At 35.5% G+C, this 23930-nt stretch overlaps 1 protein-coding gene across 1 annotated transcript; it reads left to right on the forward strand.

Annotated features, from left to right (window-relative positions):
* Positions 1 to 7362: 7362 nt before the first annotated feature.
* On the forward strand, positions 7363 to 17425 carry LOC131075668 (uncharacterized). The gene is made up of 11 exons (XM_058012513.2): positions 7363 to 7957; positions 9370 to 9491; positions 11622 to 12075; positions 12158 to 12273; positions 12387 to 13215; positions 13744 to 14166; positions 14269 to 14457; positions 14549 to 14779; positions 15936 to 16293; positions 16388 to 16580; positions 16675 to 17425. Exons 1-11 carry the CDS (start codon positions 7700 to 7702, stop codon positions 17132 to 17134), a joined length of 3633 nt encoding a protein of 1210 aa, XP_057868496.2. The 5' UTR covers positions 7363 to 7699; the 3' UTR covers positions 17135 to 17425.
* The last annotated feature ends 6505 nt before the right edge of the window (positions 17426 to 23930 follow it).

Raw genomic sequence — 23930 nt, forward strand, 5'->3', positions numbered from 1 at the left:
TTGATATTAATCTAGAGTTTAACATTATTTATGACTACATCCTAGGACTATACCTAACTTTTCTTATGAAGATGTCTTAAGGGGATATTTGAAGAGGATGTCTTAAGGGGATGTTAATGAAAAATTAAAATGTATTTTCTAAATCAAGTAATATAAATAATCACTAATAAATATGAATAATGCAATTATGACTAGTGCCTTGTTCTTAATCAAGAAAAGTCTCAAGTTTAAAACTACAAAAAATATGTACATAATTTCTTAATAAAGCAATATAAATAATTACTAATAATCTAATTCAAGTAATATAAATAATCACTAATAATCTAATGCAACAAAGAAGGGAATTTACATGAGTGTGAACTCATGAAAAATCAAATAACAATGTATATATAATTTAGCATACTTAGTTCATCAGGGGATCTAAAATTAGGACCTATTAGGATGTCTTGAGGGGATGTCCAAAGAGGATGTCTTAAGGGGATGGCCAAAGAGGATGTCTTAAGGGGATGTATAACATAAAAGAATACATTTAAAATCTTTTAAACCAAGCATGCATATGTAACAGTTTATATAATTTAGCATACTTAACCTAAGGGGATCTAAAGTTAGGACCTATTAGTCCATGTCTTAAAAGGATGTCCAAAGGGGATGTCTTAAGGGGATGTCCAAAGACGATGTCTTAAGGGGATATATAACATAAAAGAATACATTTAAAATCTTTTAAACCAAGCATGCATATGTAACAATTTATATAATTTAGCATACTTAACATAAGGGGATCTAAAGTTAGGACCTATTAGTCCATGTCTTAAAAGGATGTCCAAAGGGGATGTCTTAAGGAGATGTCCAAAGACGATGTCTTAAGGGGATGTATAACATAAAAGAATACATTTAAAAGCTTTTCAACCAAGCATGCATAACAATTTATATAATTTAGCAAACTTAACATAAGGGGATCTAAAGTTAGGACCTATTAGGGTGTCTTAAGGGGATGTCCAAAGGGGATGTTTTAAGGGGATGTCCAAAGATGATGTCTTAAGGGGATGTCCAAAGTGTATGTCTAAAGGGGATGTATAACATGTAAAATCATGTACATGTAATTGAAGAATATATAAAATCATAAATTTAAAAGCATTTCAACCTTGAGCATGCATAACAATATATGAAAACCATTGTTCACCATGTTAAAAAAAAGAAGAAGATATGATCCAATATTAAAACATCATCTATAAGTTTTAATATGGTCCATATATATATATATCCAGTCCTAGTTCAAATTAAACATGAGTTGAAACTCTAGTTCAAATATTAAAGTATGAGCTACAAAAACAAGTTAGATAGCCTAAGTTAGCTCCTGATACATATAGTCTAGATCCTCTCTATCTTTTATTATCTCCAAAAAAAATTCATGTTCTTCAAAAGCTAACCTCCACTTTTGGTTGCCACGTCCCTTTTTTGGCAATGTCTCAAATTGCAACTTTGTCACTATAACCAAGTGACTGTACTGCATAACTATTTTTCCAGGCATGTATTCAATAAATTGAACACCATTTTTGTCTATCTTAGTTTGCTAATAATAGGTGCCTTCTATAACAACTGAACCAGTTGGATATGATTGTCCATCACCCTCTACAATTACTTGTGGCAATTTGAATTTTGCTTTCGTGCATCTTAGTAGATAATAATCTACACCTTCCACATTATCAGGATGCACAACCACAACAAAAATATCACCTATGTATGTACATCCAGATGACACCATATAAATTTAAAATGTAAGTAAGATGTAGATAAAATTTGAACATGTCACTACATGATCTAAATTAAAACTAAATAAAAGAACATGTATGCACACACGCACCTGTAACGACTAAATCAGAAACACGTTCATAATCAACTGAATATATAGGATCATGAATGTCTATGTCATTTTCATCATCTTCATAAGGAGGCATTTTGATTAACTCTTTCATATCCCATTGTGAGACATATCCATTTGCAATATTCTCGCATTGACTCATTGGATCATCCTCAACACAGTCAGCACAAAAGCATGATTTTTCTCTTACTTGAATCAATGGAGGCTTGTGGTGTCATGTAGTCATCATTTGATGTAAACTTCTAATACCAACAATTGTTTGACAATTGTAAGGATTAGATCGATCAATGCTTGTTACAAATATGAAATGAAATTTGCACATTTTTAGATCAACAACTTTAGAATAAAAGTGAAATGCAGAGCTGATAAATTTTTTTAAGAATTCTTGAGAACAAAAATATTTTACCTTTCACTTCCCAAAAATAACATTTGTTGTATGGCGTGTCCCAACTAGCAAAATGACTTTGACACCATTCAATAATTTTGTTAGAATTCTCTATGCTATTACCTACATAAATGAACTTAGAGATGTTGTTATGTGCACTTCTTTTTAAATGAAATTATATTAAGAAATAGATACAAATAAATTGAAAACAAAATTAGCAGTACCTGCAAGTTCATGTTGGCAAAGTGCACCCTTCACACATGCTCCTGCTCCATCGTGCTCTCCTTTTCCATGTCCACTTTCAAAGAAGTTCCACATAAACTTAACATTGTGTTTAGCATGTTGCATGGATAGCCAATTAAAGGCTTTTACAAATTTAAATTGTCCTGCTCCATAAAGTTGTATGTCATGTACATGTACAATTGAACATTTAAAATAAAATTTATCAAATTGAAATCAAATACAAATTTACATATAAATGAAAATAAATTGAAACTTATGTACTCACCTGCACAACCATCCGACCAAATCCAGTGTTGTGAAACATTTATCCCGCGATTCTCAAGATCTTCAAAAAACATTGCAAAATAATGAGCTACATAGCTGCTATCATGAACCTTATCATCGCTGATATAGAAATGAACCTCCTTGATGATAATGCATTCATTTGGACCAGTACAATTTTCTACCCCATCCACATCAAATTGTGCATGTCTATAGGTCACTTGCACAAATATTGCAACTTGATCAGAATGATAATATTGAGCTTGAATCTACGATTGAGAGGCAAATGTATAGTTCTTGGAGAAATCTACAATTAAAAGAATACAACTAGATGGAAAACAATTTTTGGAATCACGAAATTGTTTAGTTTGTCATCGTGCACCATGACAATGTTGGATATGTGGATAAATCATACTACAAAATATGTTCATAAATTCAAGGTAGGGCAATTCACCCTCCTTCCATGCAATTTTTTTGGATTCATCTCCTATCTTAGTTCAATATGTCTCATATTGAAATCTCTTCCACAAAACTGGCATTGAAACATCAATATTCTCAATTTGTAATGAAATTTTTTGTAAATCTTCACAATTAATGCATGTACTTTTTATACACTGTACATTGAAGTCATCTAAATCTTCTTATTTATCACATAAAATTGATTTCACAAATTGTGTCATACTTCCAGGGATGACCATATCTGGCTTAAGTACCGCTATAACTTTTTTTACATGACTCTAAGTATAGATGAAACTCAACATGATTTTGAAACATGGGATGACTCTAGGTATCTACCAAATGTTTAGGATGTGAAATCTTCATACCAAACTCTTCATCTTTCATATGTATAGTGTCCCTTCTATTGGAAGAAACATGGGAGTGACTGGTCCAATATTCAATGACCAGTCTTCTTACATCTTCAAAATTTTTGTCTTTTCGAGGAAGTCTACAAATATTTACCCAATTCATTTCAATGTTTTCATCTAACATATTTCTCCTCCTAATATATCTTTGAACATTTTTTCTAGATACATGCAGTAATTCAGAAATTGCTGTAACTTGTCTTTTATGTGACAACCTCTTTAGAAATTGTAGTCATCAACACTCTACGTGCAACACTTGAATCAGCTCCTCGAATTGTGGTATTAATAAGGTTCAATGCATCTTGCAAATTTTCAACTATTGTTTCTTTTACATGACCTCCTAAGCTTTTCCTATTATCAACACCCAACAACTCCAAAACAAGAGTCATTTCTCTTTTCTTGAATAACTTTACAAATAATTGTGCTCTCCTGGCCATAGATTTTTTTTCAAAATATTCCTCCCACATGTTTTTGCAATGCAATTTAATTGTGCTCTCAAATACCATGTGTTCAGATGAAATTTGACTAAAAAGAGAATCCTCATTCATCTCCATCAAATTTCTCATGACAGAAGAAAAATTCGTACCTTGACTAGTACCAATTTATTCCGCTACTTCAGTTGCATCATCTTCAACATCAACATGATCTTCTTCAACATCAACAGGTTGCTCTTGATTACGTTTTGTATGACCTTTCATTGAATCATCCCTTATACGATCATATTTTTTTGCTCTATTTCTTTTATTCCCCATTACACAAAGTATTGAAATTTGTTTTGCTAAAATTGCAAGTGAATACTCCTTAAGAAAAAAATCAACTCCTTTGGAAAAAATCACCTCCTCGAGAAAAAATCACCTCCTTTGAAAAAATCACCCCCTTCCTTGAAAAAAATCAACTTCCTAAAAAAACATTGAAATTGAAATGAAACAAATTTTTTATTTTTTGTTTTTAAAAAATAAAAAAATCACCTCATTAATATATGAGGGAAAGGGTGGGGAAGCCCCACACGATTGCTCATGGAGGGTCCTGCCGCTTGGGGGACTCGGTCGAGCCCTACTCGGTCGAGTCCCACTCGACAGAGGCTACCTATGTGGCATCCCACATGGCAACCTACTCAACAAAAACCCCCCAATTTGTAGAACTTTCAAGTTCTGCTAAGAATTAGACCATCAATTTTATTTTAAAAAAAAACTAAAAATACCCTTTTCGAGAGCTTAGAGTGAGGAACGTTGACATATAATTTTTATATAATTTCAATTAGAATTAGTATATTAAAATTACAAAATACTACAGGTAGGTATATTAACATTCGAGAAGACTTTGATTCGAAAAAACAAAAAAAATGGTAAATCATATCATAAAAAATTAAAAATTATATATAACACTAGAGGAGAGAGTCCTCTTCAAGAATTTTTTTTTTTTTTGGGATTGCTATAGTTTTGATAGGGGAAATTTGGTGGGAGACGAAAACTGTTGATTTTGGGAAACTTTGACTTTGAATTGTTATAACGGTGAAAATATACATCGAAATCAGATTTTTTTTTCTGCACTGGCTATGGATGTCATGTAAAACATATTTTTAAAATAAGAGGAAAACAAGATTATTTACATATAGTTTTGTGGTGGGAGGTGAAACCCCTAATTTATAGTATTTTTTAATAATTAAAAAATTGACTTTAATAATTAAAAAAACATATCAATTATTGTTCCAATTTTATTTTTATAATAATAGGCATAAACTTCATCTACTTTTACACATTTCATCAGTTTACATCATCTTCAAATACCAAATAGAAATATCACTTTTGTGCCATTGAAGTTGAACTGTTTTGTTGTTCTTAGCCTTTTCCTTTATAAAAGCGAGACACAAGTTTGTACTTTTACCCAGATAAGGTAAGGGATACCTATAGATGACTATGTGCAATGAATAGGTGGATGACATATGGTAAATGACATAACTTTGCATATAAATTGTGTCATTTGTCAATATGCTAATGTACCAAGGCACTCTCCTTAAAATATACACAAAACTAAATGAAAATTGACATAAATTTGAAAATTTTGCTATTATACATATAAATAACCTTTTATGCATGAAATCATGTTCATGCCATTATCACAATTTAAACATTTAAATACTCACCAAATCTTTTAAAAACTAGAATGAAATTTACCTGTCTAATTGTAAGAAAATAAAAATAAAAAATATTTTAATTGAAACATGGTCTATTAATATAACAATCAATACAATGCAATTAACTCAATTTAGAGTTATGACATATTATATAAATTATAAATTATAAGAAACAAAAGTAGTTAGTTGATTTTGAGAGTCGATATGTAGTTGTCTACACTTTTTATCATAATTTTTGAGCTATAATTCAAAATCATTTAATCATGGATTTGTTGGAATTAAAATGGAACAATTTAAAATATGTCATTCTTAGAATTTAACTAAGGTCAAGTTATGCTCACACGTTTTTAACTTTTTCTATAAAAATGGACTTGTTTATATAGACCTTTTCCACTTGCAAATAGAGATTCTCTTGGGTGTTTAAACCAATAACAATAAACTAGTGGTGCTAACAAACATTTTGGAGAGTTAGTTAAATGATCATCTTTTCCTTTTTCAAACAATTAGAATTTGTTTTGATGTTTTGAATAAGGATTACAACAACAAATAACCAATAGAAAATGTAATTTTTTCTTACTAAGTGTAAAATATTAATGTAAGCTAATAATTTATGAATACTCTATGCTATTTTATATTTAAATAAATCAAATAACTAAAAGAATTAAAATATATTCTTTTAAATAACACTTCGACACACAAATTAACATTATTATGAAACTGCTTAATCCATCATGAAGCAAAAAGCAAGACAAAAGACATTAACACATTTTTCACTCAAATAAACAAATAACAATTGATTAAAAAGAAGTAAACTTAAACCTATATTTAATTTAAACTAAAAATTGAAATCATTTCCACTCCATCAAACACATCCAAATAAATAAATTAAAAATTAAAATACTTAAACTAAATTAAAATTAAATAATTTATAATTATTATAAAAAATTAAAAGATCAACATAAAATTAAAAGATCAATACCTATATAAATTTAAAATCAAAGATCAAAATCATCTACACTCCATTAAAAAACAAAAAAAATAAAAAAATGAATAAATTAGATTAAATTAAAATTAAATAATTTATCACTTCTCTTAAAAATATGTTAATCATTGTATTAGATAGACACAGCCTTCAAGATGAGACCAAAACTGAAATTAAAAGTACCATGGATACTTTTTCACTTTACGATAGTTTTGAGCCAATCTTCATCAATAATTATTCCAATAAAAAGAAATACCATACATTTCAAAGGTGGGGGCTACGTTGTGGACCCCATAACCGAAATCCCCAAGAAAAAATTAAAAATAAAATTAAAAAATACTAGCCTTTGACCTTATAACTTTTGGTAGTTCAAATATTAATAAAAAAAAAGCAGCCCCTGGCGAGAAAAGCCAAACCACAAATTTGTCGGGAGCTGCCGTGCAATTGATGCACGAGGGAAAGGAGAAAGCTTGGCGGATAAGGCAACCGTTGGGAAAATTCAGGCGACACGCGTAACACTCCGTTTCTGTTGCACCAAACATGGCCAAAAGTGTCAGGGAAGGGAAGGGAAGGGAAGGGACTTAACGGCGCACACAGCGGCCGTTAACTCTTGCGTGATACGTGACGGCGCTGTTTAATGGCATTGCGTGCCACATTCTATCTACAAAATTCTCCGGATGCTTACTATATTTTATGCTTTTGTAGAGTCCTCAAGCCGAATCTTGGCCTGAGGCAGAGGTAGTCGGAATATATCCGTCGATTTGCCTGAATTTCGCAGGGTGAATTAAGAAAAACCTGATATCGCGCAGCTTTTGTTTGATCGGTCTAATACTATTGGGCATTTTCTGGGAAATAAGACTTTTCACGGCCTGGTTCTTTGCATGTCTGTGATTGCCCACTGATCAGGCTCTGGTTCAATTTGCGGGAGACATTTGGTGTCAATCTTTGGAAAATGGCGGCGTCTGCGAGCGTGGATATGGTGGACATGGGCCGAGATGGGGTCGCCCGTGTTGCCGGAATTGCGTTTGAAGTTCAAGCGGCCGAGTGGAATGAGAATAATGATCATAATGTCAATGGTAATCAGAACAATGGGTCGCCGCAAAGCGTGCCGAAGAGACTGAGGCGGCGGCTGATGGAGGCGGTGGAGAATAAACCCTCCACTCTGCAAGAAATCGAAGCCAAGCTCAAAGAGGCTGACCTGAGGCGCCAGGTTTTTTGTTCTCTTTCCGCCGTACATTGTTTAATTGCAGGAATTTTGGCGTGAATTTCATGAATTTTCGGAAGTTCTCGTATGTTGAGGAGTATTATTTGATAGAATTCTCCCGGGCTTGCTAGGCACAGGGTTTCTTTCATGATCGGTTTCATTTTTTCAATTTTTATTTTTTTGTTGTGGTTTTGCACTGTATCAGGGCTGTTGTCTTTGTCTGTATTCGTCACGCAGCTTTAAATTACAGGGAATTTTTTTGTTGAATTGAGGAGGTTTTAACGTTCTCCCAAACTGATGAGGTTCATGCCTGAGAATTTTCCGAGTTCTGCTAGGCACAGTGGTTTCTTTCACGCCTGCCTTCATTTTTCTACTTTTTATTTTGTTTTCGCGGTTTCGCAGTGTGTCCGAGCTTTTTCTTTGTGTGTATCCAACACGTAGCTTTAAATTTCGAGGAATTTGTTGTGGAATTGATAAGGTTCACGCGTGAGAATTATAGTAGGGATGTTACGCAGGGTTCTTGTTTTCCTGCTCACCCCGCCCTTCGGTTTGGGGATTTTGCAGCGTGCCAGGGTTTTATCCGTTCTGTATTCTTCATTTAACTTATTAATGAATTGTCAAGGATAATAATTAAGTTCTTACGTTTTCCTGAATTTGTAAGGAAAATAATAAAGTTATTATGTCGTTTTCCCAAATTGATAGAGTATCTGTTTTAGAATTGTTGTAGTCCTGATATGCACAAGTTTGCTTTCACGTTGTAGATTTTTTTTTTCTCTGGTTTTGGAACTTCTGCAGAATACCAGGCTTTATTCATGTTGTATTTTTCGTACATTTCCTAAAAAAAATTAATAATGAAATTCATAAACGTTGTTGAATTGATAGTCAAACTGATGATGGTAATCTTTTGGAATTATCCTAGCCTGGATAGCACCTGGTTTTCCTTTTTTCATTTGTTTTGTGATTTTGGAAGCATGCCAGGACCTTTTACTACTGTTTTCTTTACTTCACAGAGCCTGTGTGTCATGAAATTTTCTGTAAATACTAAAAGTTCTCATGTTTTCTTAAAATAGATTGATAAATTTTAGGTGTTGGAATTATTTTAGGGCCTAATATGCACAAGGTTGCTTTCGTTGTATTTCCTTTTGTATTGGGTTTTGGCAAGATTCCTCAGTTTTAATTTCCTTATATTTCTTTCTCTACACCATTTGTTTGCAGAATTTTTTTGTGAAGCTATTATTTATCTCGAATTGCTAAGTACACTGAACAGATTTATTGTGTGTTGGAATTATCCGCATATTGTATTCACAGGGTTGTTTTCATGTTTTCTGTTTCTTTTTGGTTTTGGGATATTGGAAACATGGCAGGGTTTTGTCCATTTTTCTCAGGAGAATTAATTATCGAGAGATTTGAATTTGCAGCAATTTCATGAGTGGCTGGCAAACAAAGCTCGTTCAAAGCCAAAAAGTCCTACACATTCAGCTAATCCTGAATACTTGGCCCAGCGCCTTGAAGCCAAGTTATCTGCCGCTGAGCAAAAGAGGTATCATTTTCTTGTTAGTTTTTGGCTTACCTGACGCCATTACTAGGGTTGAACATTTTTAACTGATTGATAAATGAAAACTCTTAAATATTTTGGTTGGTATTGCTCTCTTTTTATTCTCGTGTTTTGGTTCACTTCCATCAATGCCTAGGGTTGGAAATTTTAAATAATTGATAAATGGACACTTGCTGTATATAATATTTGTAGACAACTAAATTGATTTCGTTGGGGACCCTTATGTAATGGAGGGAGAAATTTGGTGATTAGTTACCATCTTAAACTTAATTGTTTTTTCAAATTTGTGTGGAACTAAGAAATATTGACATAAACCATTTTGGGCAAAACTAGTCCTAGAATTTTGGACTGATTTGTTTTTTTTGCTCTTATTGTTATCAAGGTTAAAAAATTGGGAATTCAATATAAAATTGATTAGTGATTTTTTTTAAATCTCTAAAAAGTACCTGACAAATCTGTTTTATTGCACTTTATATTCTATATAATATTATAGTAGGGTTTATGCATGGCATAAGTCAGGGTTTAAGAATATTAAGTTTTTTTAAGTCTCAGATAAAATGACAAGCTTAAGATGGTTGTTCCACAAGCATGCGTGCTGATCCTGAAAATCTCCTGCATATTATTAATTTTGTCTTAAAAGCTGATATGTATTATGGTGGAACAAAGAATTATTGGCTATTGCCATTTAGTAGCTTGTGCATAGTTTCTAATTTTTATTTTAGACCTGTATTTAACACAATTAATATTTGGATGGATGCATGAGAAATTCAAATCAGGTCACCCATTAATGCTTAAAGAGAACTGGCAAAAAATATTAGCATATATTTTCAATGTGTTTTATCTTAACAAATTGCTCGCCATTGTTATAAGTTATAACTAATATCAGTGTTTAAGTTTAATGTGTATTTTCTTAACAAAATTGCTTGATGGAGATTAACTAATTAGTGTGTTTGTGGTAAAATTCAGACAATTCCATGACAAAATCCACTGCAAAGTGCAAGTTTGATAAGATAAGTCATATCTGAGATTTTATTTAATGGATGGTGCAATTTATCTTAATTCCATTGAACCAAATTAGCATAATGATGTCCCCTTCCATCCCACTGATGTTCCTTAGATGACTGTTTGTATCATTACCTGTATAGATAAACAGATGTGAAACTTGATGGTAAACTTTATCAAATTTTAAGGGTTATCTATCATGAATATGCAAGGGAAAAAATGTGGTTGAGTAAGAGAAGCAGTAGAAAATATCGTATACAATGTTTAATGGTACTTTTTATCAACAAACTTGCATGACAAGATCAACATGAAGTGGTAGCCTTCAGGTAAAAGTAAAAATTATTCAATTCCTTGACAAAATACACTGCAAAGTGCGCAAGCTAGACCGGAGCTGTTATATCTGAGATTGTGGTGCAATTTTCCTTATTCCAGTAAACTAAGTAAGGTGCCAGCATCATCGATAAAGTGGAGAGATTATGATCTCTCTTTCCATGCTGTAGATCTCCCTTAGAATTTTTCAGTATGGTTACTTCTTGTATCTTTGCCTTAGGTGAATGGATGTGAAACTCAATTTTAAAATCAATCAATGTTGAATGTTGTGTACCATTAATATTTAGAAGGCAAAAAATTCTACAATGTGGGTGAAAAAAATGAGTGGCAGAGAATATTCCTGCTTGGTTCTAAGGAGTATTTTTATTTTTTCTAAAAAGTTGCTTGACAGAAGTAATTACGAAGTAGTAGACTCTAGGTAGGACTCAAGACGATTCCTTGACAAGATCCATCACAAATGGCAAGTTAGCTTCAGAGCAATACAAGTATTTATTCTTATTCCTTAAATAGAATAAGTATTGCATAAGGTTAATCAGAAAATTGGAGACATTGATCTGTGCTTTTCACTTCCACCCAGCTGACTTCTCTGCTTTGATTTTTGCAATTTATCTTGACCTCGGTAGGTGAATAGATGTCAAATGGCTTTTGAAATTTAGCTCATTTCATCATCCTTTCTGAAAAGCGCAGTGTGAAAAAACCTGAGGTTGATGTTCTGGTCTTTTCATCTTGTTTTAAAACGCATTCAATTTGTTTCATAACTCTAGTATTTTTTTATGTTGACAGGCTGGAGCTTCTGTCACAGGCACAGATGCGTTTGGCCAAGTCAGATGAGCTTCGACAAGCTGCTAAAACAGAAGTGCAACTGCGTGCTGAGAGGGAGCGTGAGGAACTGGAATCAAAAGTTGAATCCCGTGTGCAGCAGGCAGAATCAAACAGGATGGCTCTTCTTGAAGCAGAGAAGCAACGGAGGGCTGCTGCTCAGGAGAGGATGGCAAATTCCCATTTGCAGCGGATGGTGCAGGAAGACAAAGATAAAGAGCGCAAGGAAACACTTCATGCGACCATCTGTCAGAGAGTGGCAGCTGCAGAGGAGAAACGTTTGGGTATTTTAGAAGCTGAAAAGACTCGTGCGCATTTATCAGTTATGCAAGCAAGAAGGGTAGCCAATTCTGTCTCTCTTCAGAGAGAGATGGAAATGAGGAAGCGAAAGGAGAAGCTGGAAAATCGTTTGCAAAGGGTATGCATATCGAGCCTTAGTTTGTCATCATTTTTCTTATTTTTACACTTTGGGAGCTCATTGTTCTCTTGGCTTTACTCAGGCAAAGCGTAAGAGAGCTGAACTTCTGAGACAGAGAGGAAGATTTGGAGGTGCCAGTCATATCAATCGCCATAAAATGGTCAAGCATGGGGAACGCCTGTCAAGAAAGCTAGCAAGGTCATGGTCTAACTTGTGAGGGAATATAGAGGTTGACTTAAGGAATTCTGATTGTCCATTTTAATTTTTTTTAATCATTTTGTTAATCAAAGTGTATGGATTTTGTTTAACAGGGTTTGGAGGCAGTTCCAGAGGTCTAGCCGCACAACCTATACATTAACACAAGAGTTTGCTGCATGTGAAATCAGCCATTCTACTGTTAATTCACTTCCTTTTGAGAAGTTTGCAGCTCGGATACAGTCACTTGCCACATTGCAGTCAGTTACAGCACTTTTAGCTCGTATTGAGAGATGGTTCATGGCGTCACAACATAGTGATTCCAACATTGCAAGCATAGATCATCTGCTTAAACGAATTTCTCTGGGAAATAAGAGAACGCCCCCAAATGGTAATAGAGTTGCAAAGAGGACTGCTTCTCAAGGCTCTGTTAAAGCAACAAATAGAAGTCAAAAGGAAAAAACTGACGAAAAGGAGCCTTTGAGGTATCCTGCACGTGTCTTTCTTTGTGCATATATGATTTTGGGGCATCCCGAGGCCGTCTTTAGTGGCAGAGGAGAGCGTGAAACTGCGCTTGCAGAAGCAGCTACTAGGCTTGTTCCAGAATTTGAATCCTTAATCCATATTATACTGGATGGGCCCTCATGCAGTCCTTATTCAACATCACCCTCTTTAAACAAAGAAGCTTGCAGTTGGGATTTCAAAAGACCTCAAACATCAAATTCGCAGCGGCCATTTGCAGCTCAGCTTGCAGCGTTTGATGCTGCATGGTGCTCTTACCTTTATCAATTTGTGGTATGGAAAGTCAAGGATGCTCAATCACTTGAGGAAGATCTGATTAGAGTGGCTTGCCAGCTTGAACTTTCAATGCTACAGAAGTGTAAGATAACATCAGGAGGAGAAGAGGGTAATGTCAGCCATGACATTAAGGCCATTCGCAGACAGGTCAAGATTACTTATTCTCTTGCATTTGTTTAATGCCACTTGAAATTTATTAGAATTTATTTTCTAGGAAGTATGCATTTTAATTTTTATCATGAGACCAGTAAGTGCTATTAAATAAAATACTAGTGGTAATTCCAGAATGCGTACAGGCAGTAGTTATGTATCGATATTGGTTAGACCTCTTTGATAGCATTTACATGGAAAGATAAAGGAATTTGGAATCTCTTTGTTCTTGCCTTGCCTTACAATTGTATTTCAATATGTATGCTTGGAAGCAACTAACAATAATTGACACCATATACCTTAGAGATCTAATTTTTTTGACATGCTCAACTTCCATAGATGTGGTCCTCTGTGGATGCTATTGCATAGTGCTGCTTGATATAATCATATATGCACTTTATAGAGCATCAATGGATCCTTTTAAGTTGGGGTACAATATTTGACAATATAGAGTACTAACTGTGATATAAGATTCTCTTATCTGCTCAGTTTCAGATCAAATTCTTAACACATTGTGTTTTGCAGGTTGTTGAAGATCAGCAACTTTTGCAAGATAAGATTCTTCGGCTAAGTGGAAGTTCTGGAATGGCAAGAATGGGAGCAGCACTATCAGATGTACGATCTAGATTTATGGAAGCAAAAGAAAATGGGTCTCCCCTGCTCTCACCTTTTTCCCCTGCATCATTTCCATCATCTTCGACTTCCATGGGTTGCCAAAAAAGGGTTATTGGAAAACCAAAGAAGGTTGCTCGGTCACTATTTAAGAGCAGACCTGAAACAGAAAACCCTGCAGATGCTTCCGTGAAATCCAGCAATAGTTTGGGGGATGCAGATAAGAAAAAACTGTTGAATGATAATGAGATTATGGTTAATGATATTCTTCATGACAGAAATAGAACATTTGCTGATACTGTGTGTGGAATGAATAAGTCTTCAGATGAATTCACGGTGAGACTGAGAACATTGAAAAGCTGTGGAGACAGAAGACTACTCTTGTTTCTGACACAATATAGTCTAGTCCATGACTCTATGTACATGTTGCCTTTGCAGGTGAAGATTAAATCCACAATGGAGACAGCATTTTGGGATTGTGTTAAGGAGTCTCTCACAAGCAACCCTCCTGATTATGCGTGGGTTATCAAACTGGTTGAAGAAGTCAGGAATGAACTTGTTGCATTAGTTCCTGTGAGCTGGAAGCAAGAAATCCTTGACAGCATTGACACAGATCTCTTATCTCAGGTAGTATTTCTTTAGATGTCTATTTAGCTTCTATTAACATTTATTTGTGATATCAATGCAACTTTGAATTATTGCCTTATTCATCATGCAGATATTAGAGTCAGGAAGCCAAGACGTGGAGTATCTCAGCAAGCTTTTGGAATACTCATTAGGTGTTGTGTTGAAACTTGCTATTCCGGCAAATGATAATGAATCCAAAGCAAAGCACGGGCAATTATTTCATGAACTATCTGATATAGTAGTTGGAATGGACAAGGAAACAAACAGTTCCTTTGCACAAGTATTGGTGAAAGGTCTTCGCTTTATTCTCGAGCAAATTCAGGTATTCTTCTTCACTTATGCCTGGCCTCTGTAATGATGTGTAGAAGATTTTAGTTTACAGATGTAAATGATCCTAGTTTGGAAGTTGTTTTATGCCTGACAATTTGGGGATGCTATTAGTGAAGAATAGTTCTTTTGCATTACTTTTTAATCTTTTTAATGTATTGCTTATCAATTTCTTGCAATCCTGCAATTAATAAGTGCTATTATTTACCTTTGTTAAGGATACATTACTTTGACCGGGGTAGCCAATGAGCAATAATGTAAACAGTGTAATTCAAAACTTTAAACTTAAAAGGCTTAAAATTTTGCTGGTTTGCTTTGGGCTATGGTGTGTACGGTGCACCAAAAAAATGCAAATGCTAATAGTCATTTGAATACACAAATTTTATGATGCTTGTTTGCACACATTAAGTGTATGAATGCACTAGTCATATTATAAAAATGTGTATTGCAGGATACATTACTTTGACCATGGTAGCCAATGAGTAACAATGTAAGCAATGTAATGCAAAACCTTGAAAGCTTAAATTTATTTTTGGTTTGCTTTGGACTATATGGTGTGTACGGTGCACCAAAGAAATGCAAATGCTAAAAGTCATTTGAATACACAAATTGTATGATGCTTGTTTGCACACTAAGTGTATGAATGCACAAGTCATATTATAAATGTGTATTGCAGGATACACTACTTTGACCATGGTAGCCAATGAGTAATAATGTAAACAATGTACTGCAAAACCTTGAAAGCTTAAAATTATTGTTGGTTTCCTTTGGGCTATATGGTGTGTACGCTGCACCAAAGAAGTGCAAGCACTAATAGTCATTTGAATACACAAATTGTACGATGTTTGTTTGCACACATTAAGTGTATTGCACTAGTCATATTATAAATATGTGTATTGCTCACACTATAACACTGAAGATATAATGTTATACAGACACACACCCACCCACCTTGATATAGGGAGATACATCTGTTATGTTCGGAAATTTAAAGGCTGGAATGTTTATGAGTTACTTGACATCCAAGTAACTACTTTTTATCTTTGTCTGTAGAAAGGGTGGTGTATGTATGTGTAGGGTTATGTATAGATTATGAGATGTCCATCCCAGTAAGTGAACTGTATTTTTTATTTTTATCATCTGTTACCCAGGTGCTAAAGAAAGACATAAGTGTTGCACGAATCAGATCATTGGAGCCATTGGTCCAGGGATTGGCAGGTGTGAGATACTTGCAAGAAGCATTCACCACTCGCTGTGGCCCCTACTCAAGAGCAACAAGGATGTTGCCTCGAACTGTTCAATGGCTTACATCTGTGCGGCAAACTGTGGAGCAGCAGAAAAGTGATTTTTTAACTGCATTAATAGATTTTAGAAATAGCCAGCCTAGTGTGCTAAGCACACATGCTTCGGGCTTGCCTCCAGTGACATCACTTCGAACTGGTGGTCGATTGGACCCAGGCAAAGGGTTGCCAACTATTGCTGATAACTCAGTATTGCCTGCCTTCACAGGTTTTTGTCTAAATCTCTGTTTGACTGGCTTTCCTTCAACAATAAAAACCATTTATGGTTTGTATGAATTCAGTTCAATTTTTTTTTTTGGTAGGATCTTTGGGTGGGACAGTACAGGAGATCCAGTGGAACTCACAAGAAACATTAGTAAGGCTAGGCTTACTGCAACTGACAAGCAAACCTGATGCTGTAAATGAGGAAACAATGCCTGAAACACTGAAATTGAATGCTGGAAGGTTACAGAAAGCACAAAATGATTTTCAGCATATTATTGTAATTGCTACCAGGTTAGTGAATTTGTGAATAGTGTATTGCCAGTCTCATTGATATAAATTCAATCAACCAGAAAATATTTATGATTTATTATGCTTCAATATGCAGCATGTTGTTAGTGAGGCAGACTCTTACTGGAAAGGGAGTACCGGCTGCAGAGATTGATAGTGTTCTTCACGATGTAGTTGAACAGTTGAAAGATATCCTGAGTAATCCTGCTTTATCCGTTCATCACATTGGCCGGTTGTTATCTCAGCTTTGTATGCCACTTGGGGAAAATGAGGAATCCAGCCAGGAACTGATGACAAGGATTCTAAACAGGAGTCTTTCTGTGGATGATGCTGTTTTTGTAAAGATTTCAGCTGCAATAATTGCAGGTCTTCGAGCAATACTACTTGGTGTGAAAGGTTTTGAAGGGCGTTCACTTGCACAGTTGGCTTTAAAGCGAATTGGTGCTTCTCCTCTTGTTGACCTGCTTGCAGGGGTAGCTGATGCACTTGATGTCATTGCAACTGTAACTTGTCAGGTCCATGGTCCATGGTATGTATGCATAGCTGGGGAAATCTGATAATTATTTATTTATTCTGTACAGGGTTATTAAATACCATAATTCTGTGTAATGACTCTGTAAGTAAACATGCGATCAGTGATAGCTACAATTATTATGATGGAGCACTCACACATGAAGGAGAAAGTATCCTTAACGTGTAATTTAACACACTGATGAAGTGTTATTTGGGCAATCAACTCTTGTATATTCTAGTCTATAAATGTCTATTGCCCAATCTTGTATATTGAAGGATGCAGACGTTTTTGTATTGGATATATGTTACAATTAAGAGTTCTTATGTTCAAAATATGTCACTACTTTGATAGGCTATCAATGTTCTATTACAGTGCGTTTAACTGTGTAAAATGATGTATTTTTGCCATTGTCACACATTGGATGCATTATTCTTTATTTGATCTCTCATGGTTGGTAGACACTTTATTTTTGATTAATTTCTCATCCCAGATGATGGTGATGGTGGACTATTTGGATAGTAGTAAATATTTGATGCTGATTGGTGCTCAACATACAACAAAGTAGCATGTAGTTAAACCTGGATTAATCTCGTCATATTCATAATGCTGATTAGTGTAAATAATTTTTTCGGCAAGAAACATAAAAGTACTATTATGCCTGTATTAATTGAGGAGCAGTTATTATGGCCATTGTGTACCTCTCTACTATGTGGAGAATTTTATTTTCCAAGTCTAATATGGAGGGGAAAATATCTTGTTAATAATAATTCTTATGATATTAACTTCCGGCTCGTGATTGGTGTGCTCTTATGCTCTTTATTATCTTTTGTTAAAACGTTCAAAGTCTAACCCAGGTTGTTGAAAACAAAACTTTTGATTTTTTTTGCATTAAACAATCTTGAGCTAAGGATTGTAAGTTAATTTGAGGGCTATTGGAGGACAAGACCTTCGCTTTGCTAAGCAATTGAGATGAGTACTGGAGGTTTGTGTAGTTACCCCGCTAGTCCCTTTGGTTTTTGTAGACTTTTGTTGTTCGTACGGTCTTCTTAGTCGCTTTTGTGTTTCACTGGCGAAGGTTGTACACACGAACATGTTTTTATTGAAATATGAGTTCATTAAGAGACGAGCAATTTTTTTGCCTTAATAAATCTCATGGAATTTTTCATAGCTTAAAATCAAGCTACTATTGTGTTGTGGAGACCATCTCATATAGTAAAATTAAGCTAATGAAACGAGAGGTGGATAACTATTTTATTATTTAGCTTTTAAAGTACTTGTCTTTATTTCATCTCCCAAAAGCTTCCAATATTAAATTGAGCCTTGCCTCAGCAACTGTATTGCAGAAACCGGTTTTGTTCCAAAAGTGCGATCCTGGTTGAACTATCATTATTCAATGTTTCCTTTGGTGCTCGCTCAACTCTGCAAGAATCAACGTAAGGCGAGTTAGGAACATCTCCACTTGAAGTATATGTGGAATATAACCAAATATCATAAGTATATTCTTTTGAGACCTTTTCCATTAAAAGTATTGATTATTTCTATGAGAAGAAGAAGAATTCCTATGAAACTTCTTCTGGACTGCGTATTTTTACATGATGTTCAACTGTTCAAGCGAAGATTGGGTATTTATACATATATGCCATTCTCATAATTGAAACATGGGTGTTCAAAGTAGTTAATGATTATAGTAGATGCGTTTGGTCAATTACATGAATTAGAGGGGTCAAACTCATAAAAAGAATTGAGAAGAACAGCCAACAACAATCAAGAATAGCAACATCAAGAGACATAACATAGTGACACAGCACTACACCCCATGCAAGGAGAAATCAAAGTAATTATTGCAACACAATATTGAAACACAAGTAGAGAACATGATCACCTCTTAAGATGGTTTGAATTCATAATGCATTAGAAAGGTTCTTTTTATTTAGTTTTGCATTACAATGCTCATCCAAATTAGGCCCCTTCTCACCTAAACATAAAGAAGGATAACCAAGGCCCCTAATTATCCTGGTCATGAGAAGAACACAAATCATAGCCTCATTCGAACATTAATCAAAGATGAGATGCTTTTTGAAATTTGCTTGTCCACTCAAGGAGACAATTCGCACCATCAATCCCCTCCAAGGGGGAAGCCGTATACAGGCAAAGGATTTGTAGTCCTTAAAGATGTCTATGGTTATACCTAGAAATACCACACATAGGAAAAGCATGACCTGACTTGTGACAGTTGAGGCACATCACAAGGGACCCCTCCTATTCATTTTGTTGAATCCAATCTTCAAAGACAAAGTGAATTGAATCCAATCTTCAAAGACAAAGTGATTGAGGAAGGGAAATTACTCATCAACAACAATGTCGACACAGAATCTAGCAAGGAGGAATTGTTTCTTAGTTCTAGTCAACTCATCGAACACAATTAGATCACCCAAAGAGTAGGCTATGGCAGTCCACACTTCGTTGTACCATTATTCTCAAGGACGTTTAATGTCAACATTTTTAAGATCCAAACTTGGTTACCACTTCATGAGGAAGAGGTATGATTTGCCCAGAAACCATGGACTACCCTTCAGGGCAGCCATTGGAAATGATAGAAATCTCCTACGAACCTTTGGTTTTCCAAATCCTCCTCATTAAAGATCTAAAATTGTCCAAATTAGACCTAGCCACCAACAAATTCCCGCAAGAGAATTCACTAACCTCGAAGCTGATTTATCAATAAATTTCAAGAATTGAGTTGTTCTTGTTGGAAATGGGAATAGGAGGAAGAACATTGTTTGTAGAAAAACCTTTAACATAGTCTCCAAGCTGGTGTAGAAAGGTTCAAAACAAATCCTTCAGCACATGGAGCCACACGAAGCTAAGCCACATCTGAGCGCCTCAACTTAGACCCACTTGAGCCATCTAAGCCCGACACATTAGGTAGATCTACTCTAGTAGCCACCATTGGAAGATAGAAGGCGTCATCCCTAGTGAACTAAGACACTAAACAACAATTGGAAGATAGAAGGCGTCATCCCTAGTGAACTAAGACACTAAACAACAAGTACGGCCCAAAACCGCTACACATATATTAGTCACTTAAGCAAGATTAGCCCAGAGGAGGAAGCATTTTTTAAGGACCAACCAAAGGCACCATTAGAGACCAAAATCTTTCTTTGTAGAACGCCCAACGAAATCAAAATGCTAACATATTACAGAACTTCTCGGAAGAAGCCATAGAGCCAATGCTCTTGCACACATTTGTCACAAACACCCAACGAAACCAAAATGTTTACATTACAGAACTTCTTGGAAGAAGCCATAGAGCCAATGCTCTTGCACACATTTGTCACATCCCACACAGTAGGAGACCAAGGAATTAGAAATACATAAAACAAAATAGTCAAGTAACCAAATTAATGGAGTATGAGCTGCGCATGGGCTTGTTTTGTGTACATTAAAATGGAGAGGACGAAAGGAATGGGTACCATCGAGCATAAATATTCGGTGAACATCTAAATTCCACATCTTTTCTCAACATTGTTCCAGCCTTCGCCATGATAATTGCTTTCGCACAGGTTACAAACTGTTATTTATGAATAAAGGAGAAAATAGAGAGAATCGAAGGGGAAAGAATAGAGAAATTTTAAAGAAACATACAGTTCATAGACGTAAAATACACAACCGTTGATTTCATCCTACTTGTCTGTGCCGCCATGAGAGCTTGCAATCTCGGTAGGGATGACTCTCGAAGCATAATAAAAATAAAGGAGGTTTGTGAGGCAAAGGGAGTGATGGAGAGAAAAGAAGGTAGAAATTAGGGGCGTTTGGAGCTCTGACACGAGAAGGAAATGCAAGGAATTGCATGGGAGGAAGTAAAAGAGTTGAAGGGTGTGCGAGATAAGACCCTCGGGATGTGTGGAAGATAGCACACAGAGGGAAGAACAAAAGGGGACGAAGAGGGAGTTGAATACCATGGGAGACTAGGAGGCCATCTGAGAGTTGGCAAGTGAAATAGGAGCTCGCAAAAGGGCCATGGACATCCAACAGAGGACTTCCATCAAACGAGGGCAGCGAGAAGGTGGTATGCACAAAAAGGGTGGTTATTTTGAGCAAGCTGAATAGATAATAATGTGCTATGTTTAGTAGTTCCATTTCTAAATTTATCTTGTTTTAATGCAACTCATGCTTGCAAAAGAGTAAAGAGTAAATCTTTTGCTAACCATAATCATGTTTAGGAATGAATGAATGAATGTTTTTAATAAGTCTACGAGATCAAAAAGCTTATGGGACTCATAGGTAGTCAGCAAAGAAAAGCATGCAAAGTCCAAAACATTGTGCCTACTAAATCTCCTTTCTTTTTGCATCTTGAATCTTCAATTGTGTATCAAAAAATCTGCAACTCTTGTTATCTTTTCTTCTTCAAATAAATTACTCCAGGTGTTCACATTTAGCATCTCAATATAGTTGATATGAATATTCTTGTAAGCTGAACACTCCATGATGTAACATCATTTAGTCTTCACCATTTATTGAATGCAATAACTACATCTTGTGTTTGCCCGCTCCTCTTTAGGTGTCATCCATCTTCCAGTTTTGCTTTTAAGTTGATGTGAACTAGTTCTTATTTGAGGGATTAACATTTTTGCTTTCCATTTTATTTCCATTCCTATGTAGTTCTTTTGTGTATGGTTATATGTGGAATTGAAATGTTTGATATAGTATTTCTTTTTCCTTTCAAGTTGCTTTGTCCACATGCTTTCTTTGAATTTTTTTTATTTCCTCATTGTTATTTGGGCATTCTTTTATGTTAATACCCCACTTATTCATCCATTTGATGTTTTGTTTCATCCGTGTGCTCTTCCTTCTATCTAGTTTCTGTTTTGCTGTCATTTTTGGCCATCGATGTATCTCCATGTTTCCTAATTTTCTTGGATAACATAGCAATAAAAACATAGCCTATGTTTCAATAGGAGAAGCCCTAACCTCCGCTAGGACAATCTCATATGGAATAGATGATTTAATCTTGAGGCTATTTGTGATTAAATATTTTTGTACTCTCTCTATCTATCTCCATTTTCTCACTGAACTGTTGCTACGCCATACTTCACACCATATAGTACCACTAGAACCACTAGAACCACTAGAAGCCCAAAAAGAGTTTTCTAGTCCAATAGTTCAATTCTTTTGCATCTATTTTGCAATGAGTATGAGACTTTCCATCCCCCTTGTATCCTTTTTGCTCTACATGTTTCCTCGCTGAGTTTGTTGTGGAAATAAAGGCCAAGGTACTTATGTTCATTAACCACACGTAAGGGGCTGCCTTCAAAAACAAATTCCTTGTGAACCTTCTTTCTCTTCAAGGTAAAGATCATGACCTTAGTTTTGCTAGTGTTCACCTGCATCCGCACCTCATGGCAAAATAGTTCTAGAGCCTTCAATTGTTCCTTCAAACCTTGTGTTGTTTTTGTCATTAAAATAAAATTCTGTTCTAAATTGGCAAGGACTCATCAAGTCATTTAATTTTTTTTCCCCTTAATTATCATTCATGTTGATTGGGAGACTTGTCACTATTCAAATGTCTTAGGATGAAGATGCACATATTAGTCAAAGACTATGACTTTTGTGTGGTTGCTTCAATCTTACATTACCAAGTAGAATGGATGCACAAAATTTATTAGGAGCATAGACATGATTAGAGAGAAATCCAATGTGGCCATTTCTTAATGCCTTTCTATTGGAGCTCTATACCATCATTTTTATACCCTTAACCAGTTTCCAAATGAGCCTACAATAGAATACCAAAACAATAATTATCCCAAAATGACTAGCAACAATCTAATGAACATGTTAAAGCTACCTTTTTCTATTACACGAGTACGAAAAATTTATGACAATACAATGAGTAGAATAAAAGCCACCCAAAGCCAAGTGTAGTCATAAATAGAAGGAAGGATTGCATGATTTTTTATGGAATAGTTGGATTTTATAATACAAAACATACATATAGGCTCTAACGAGTAACATACTTATTTGATAAGGTCTGCCCTAATGTCGTTTGTTGCTGCCGTCCTACCTCTTGCTGTTTCCCCTGGTGCCGAAGGTGCTTCCTGCCCGCTGGGGTTTTTTGAATCCCCTCGGTGTGCTGCGAATGGGGGGATTTGCGGGGGCTCCTGACCATGCCAAGGCGGGTGGTTCAGGTGGTTTTGGTTCTTCCCAGTTGGCTTCTCCTCCTGCTTCAGATGCTCGATTGCCGCCTTCAACGTTGGCTACTCCCTCTTCGGGTGTGGGTGTTGTGTCTGCTCCGCCTCCTGGGGGTACCAATGCTGGGGTGAAGAAGAAGTTTGCCCCTGTGGCTGAACCTTTTCTTGTTTGTAGGTCCATTGCCATTTCCCTGGAGGAGGATACTGAGGCTGAGATTGATCATGCTGCCTTTGTTTTTGCTGCTCATGGTATTATTTAAAAATTTAGGGGTTTTTGGCCCAATCTCCCAGAACTTCATGCGTGGGTATCCAAGCACTGGGAGCCCATTTTGTCTGCTACAGTTCATATTTTCCCTTTGGCTAAAGGTTTTTTCATAGAAAAATTTGAGAATGTGGAGGACATAAACTATATTCTGTGTGATCACTTCTTCAGCTGAGATGATCGTTTTGTGTTAATGGTTAAGCCCTGGCACAACGATTTCAATCCCTCTTCTGAAACTTTCAACAAGATGCCTATTTGGGTTAGGCTCCCTAACCTTCCACTTCATCTTTGGGTGGATTCTCTTTCGGAGGAAGTGGGTGGGGCTCTTGGGGACTTTCTAATGTTCGACGTTGATTCTTTTAATATTCGCCATTCTACCTATGCTCGCA

Source organism: Cryptomeria japonica, chromosome 3 (assembly GCF_030272615.1).
Source record: "Cryptomeria japonica chromosome 3, Sugi_1.0, whole genome shotgun sequence".
In the NCBI taxonomy this organism is placed as follows: domain Eukaryota; kingdom Viridiplantae; phylum Streptophyta; class Pinopsida; order Cupressales; family Cupressaceae; genus Cryptomeria; species Cryptomeria japonica.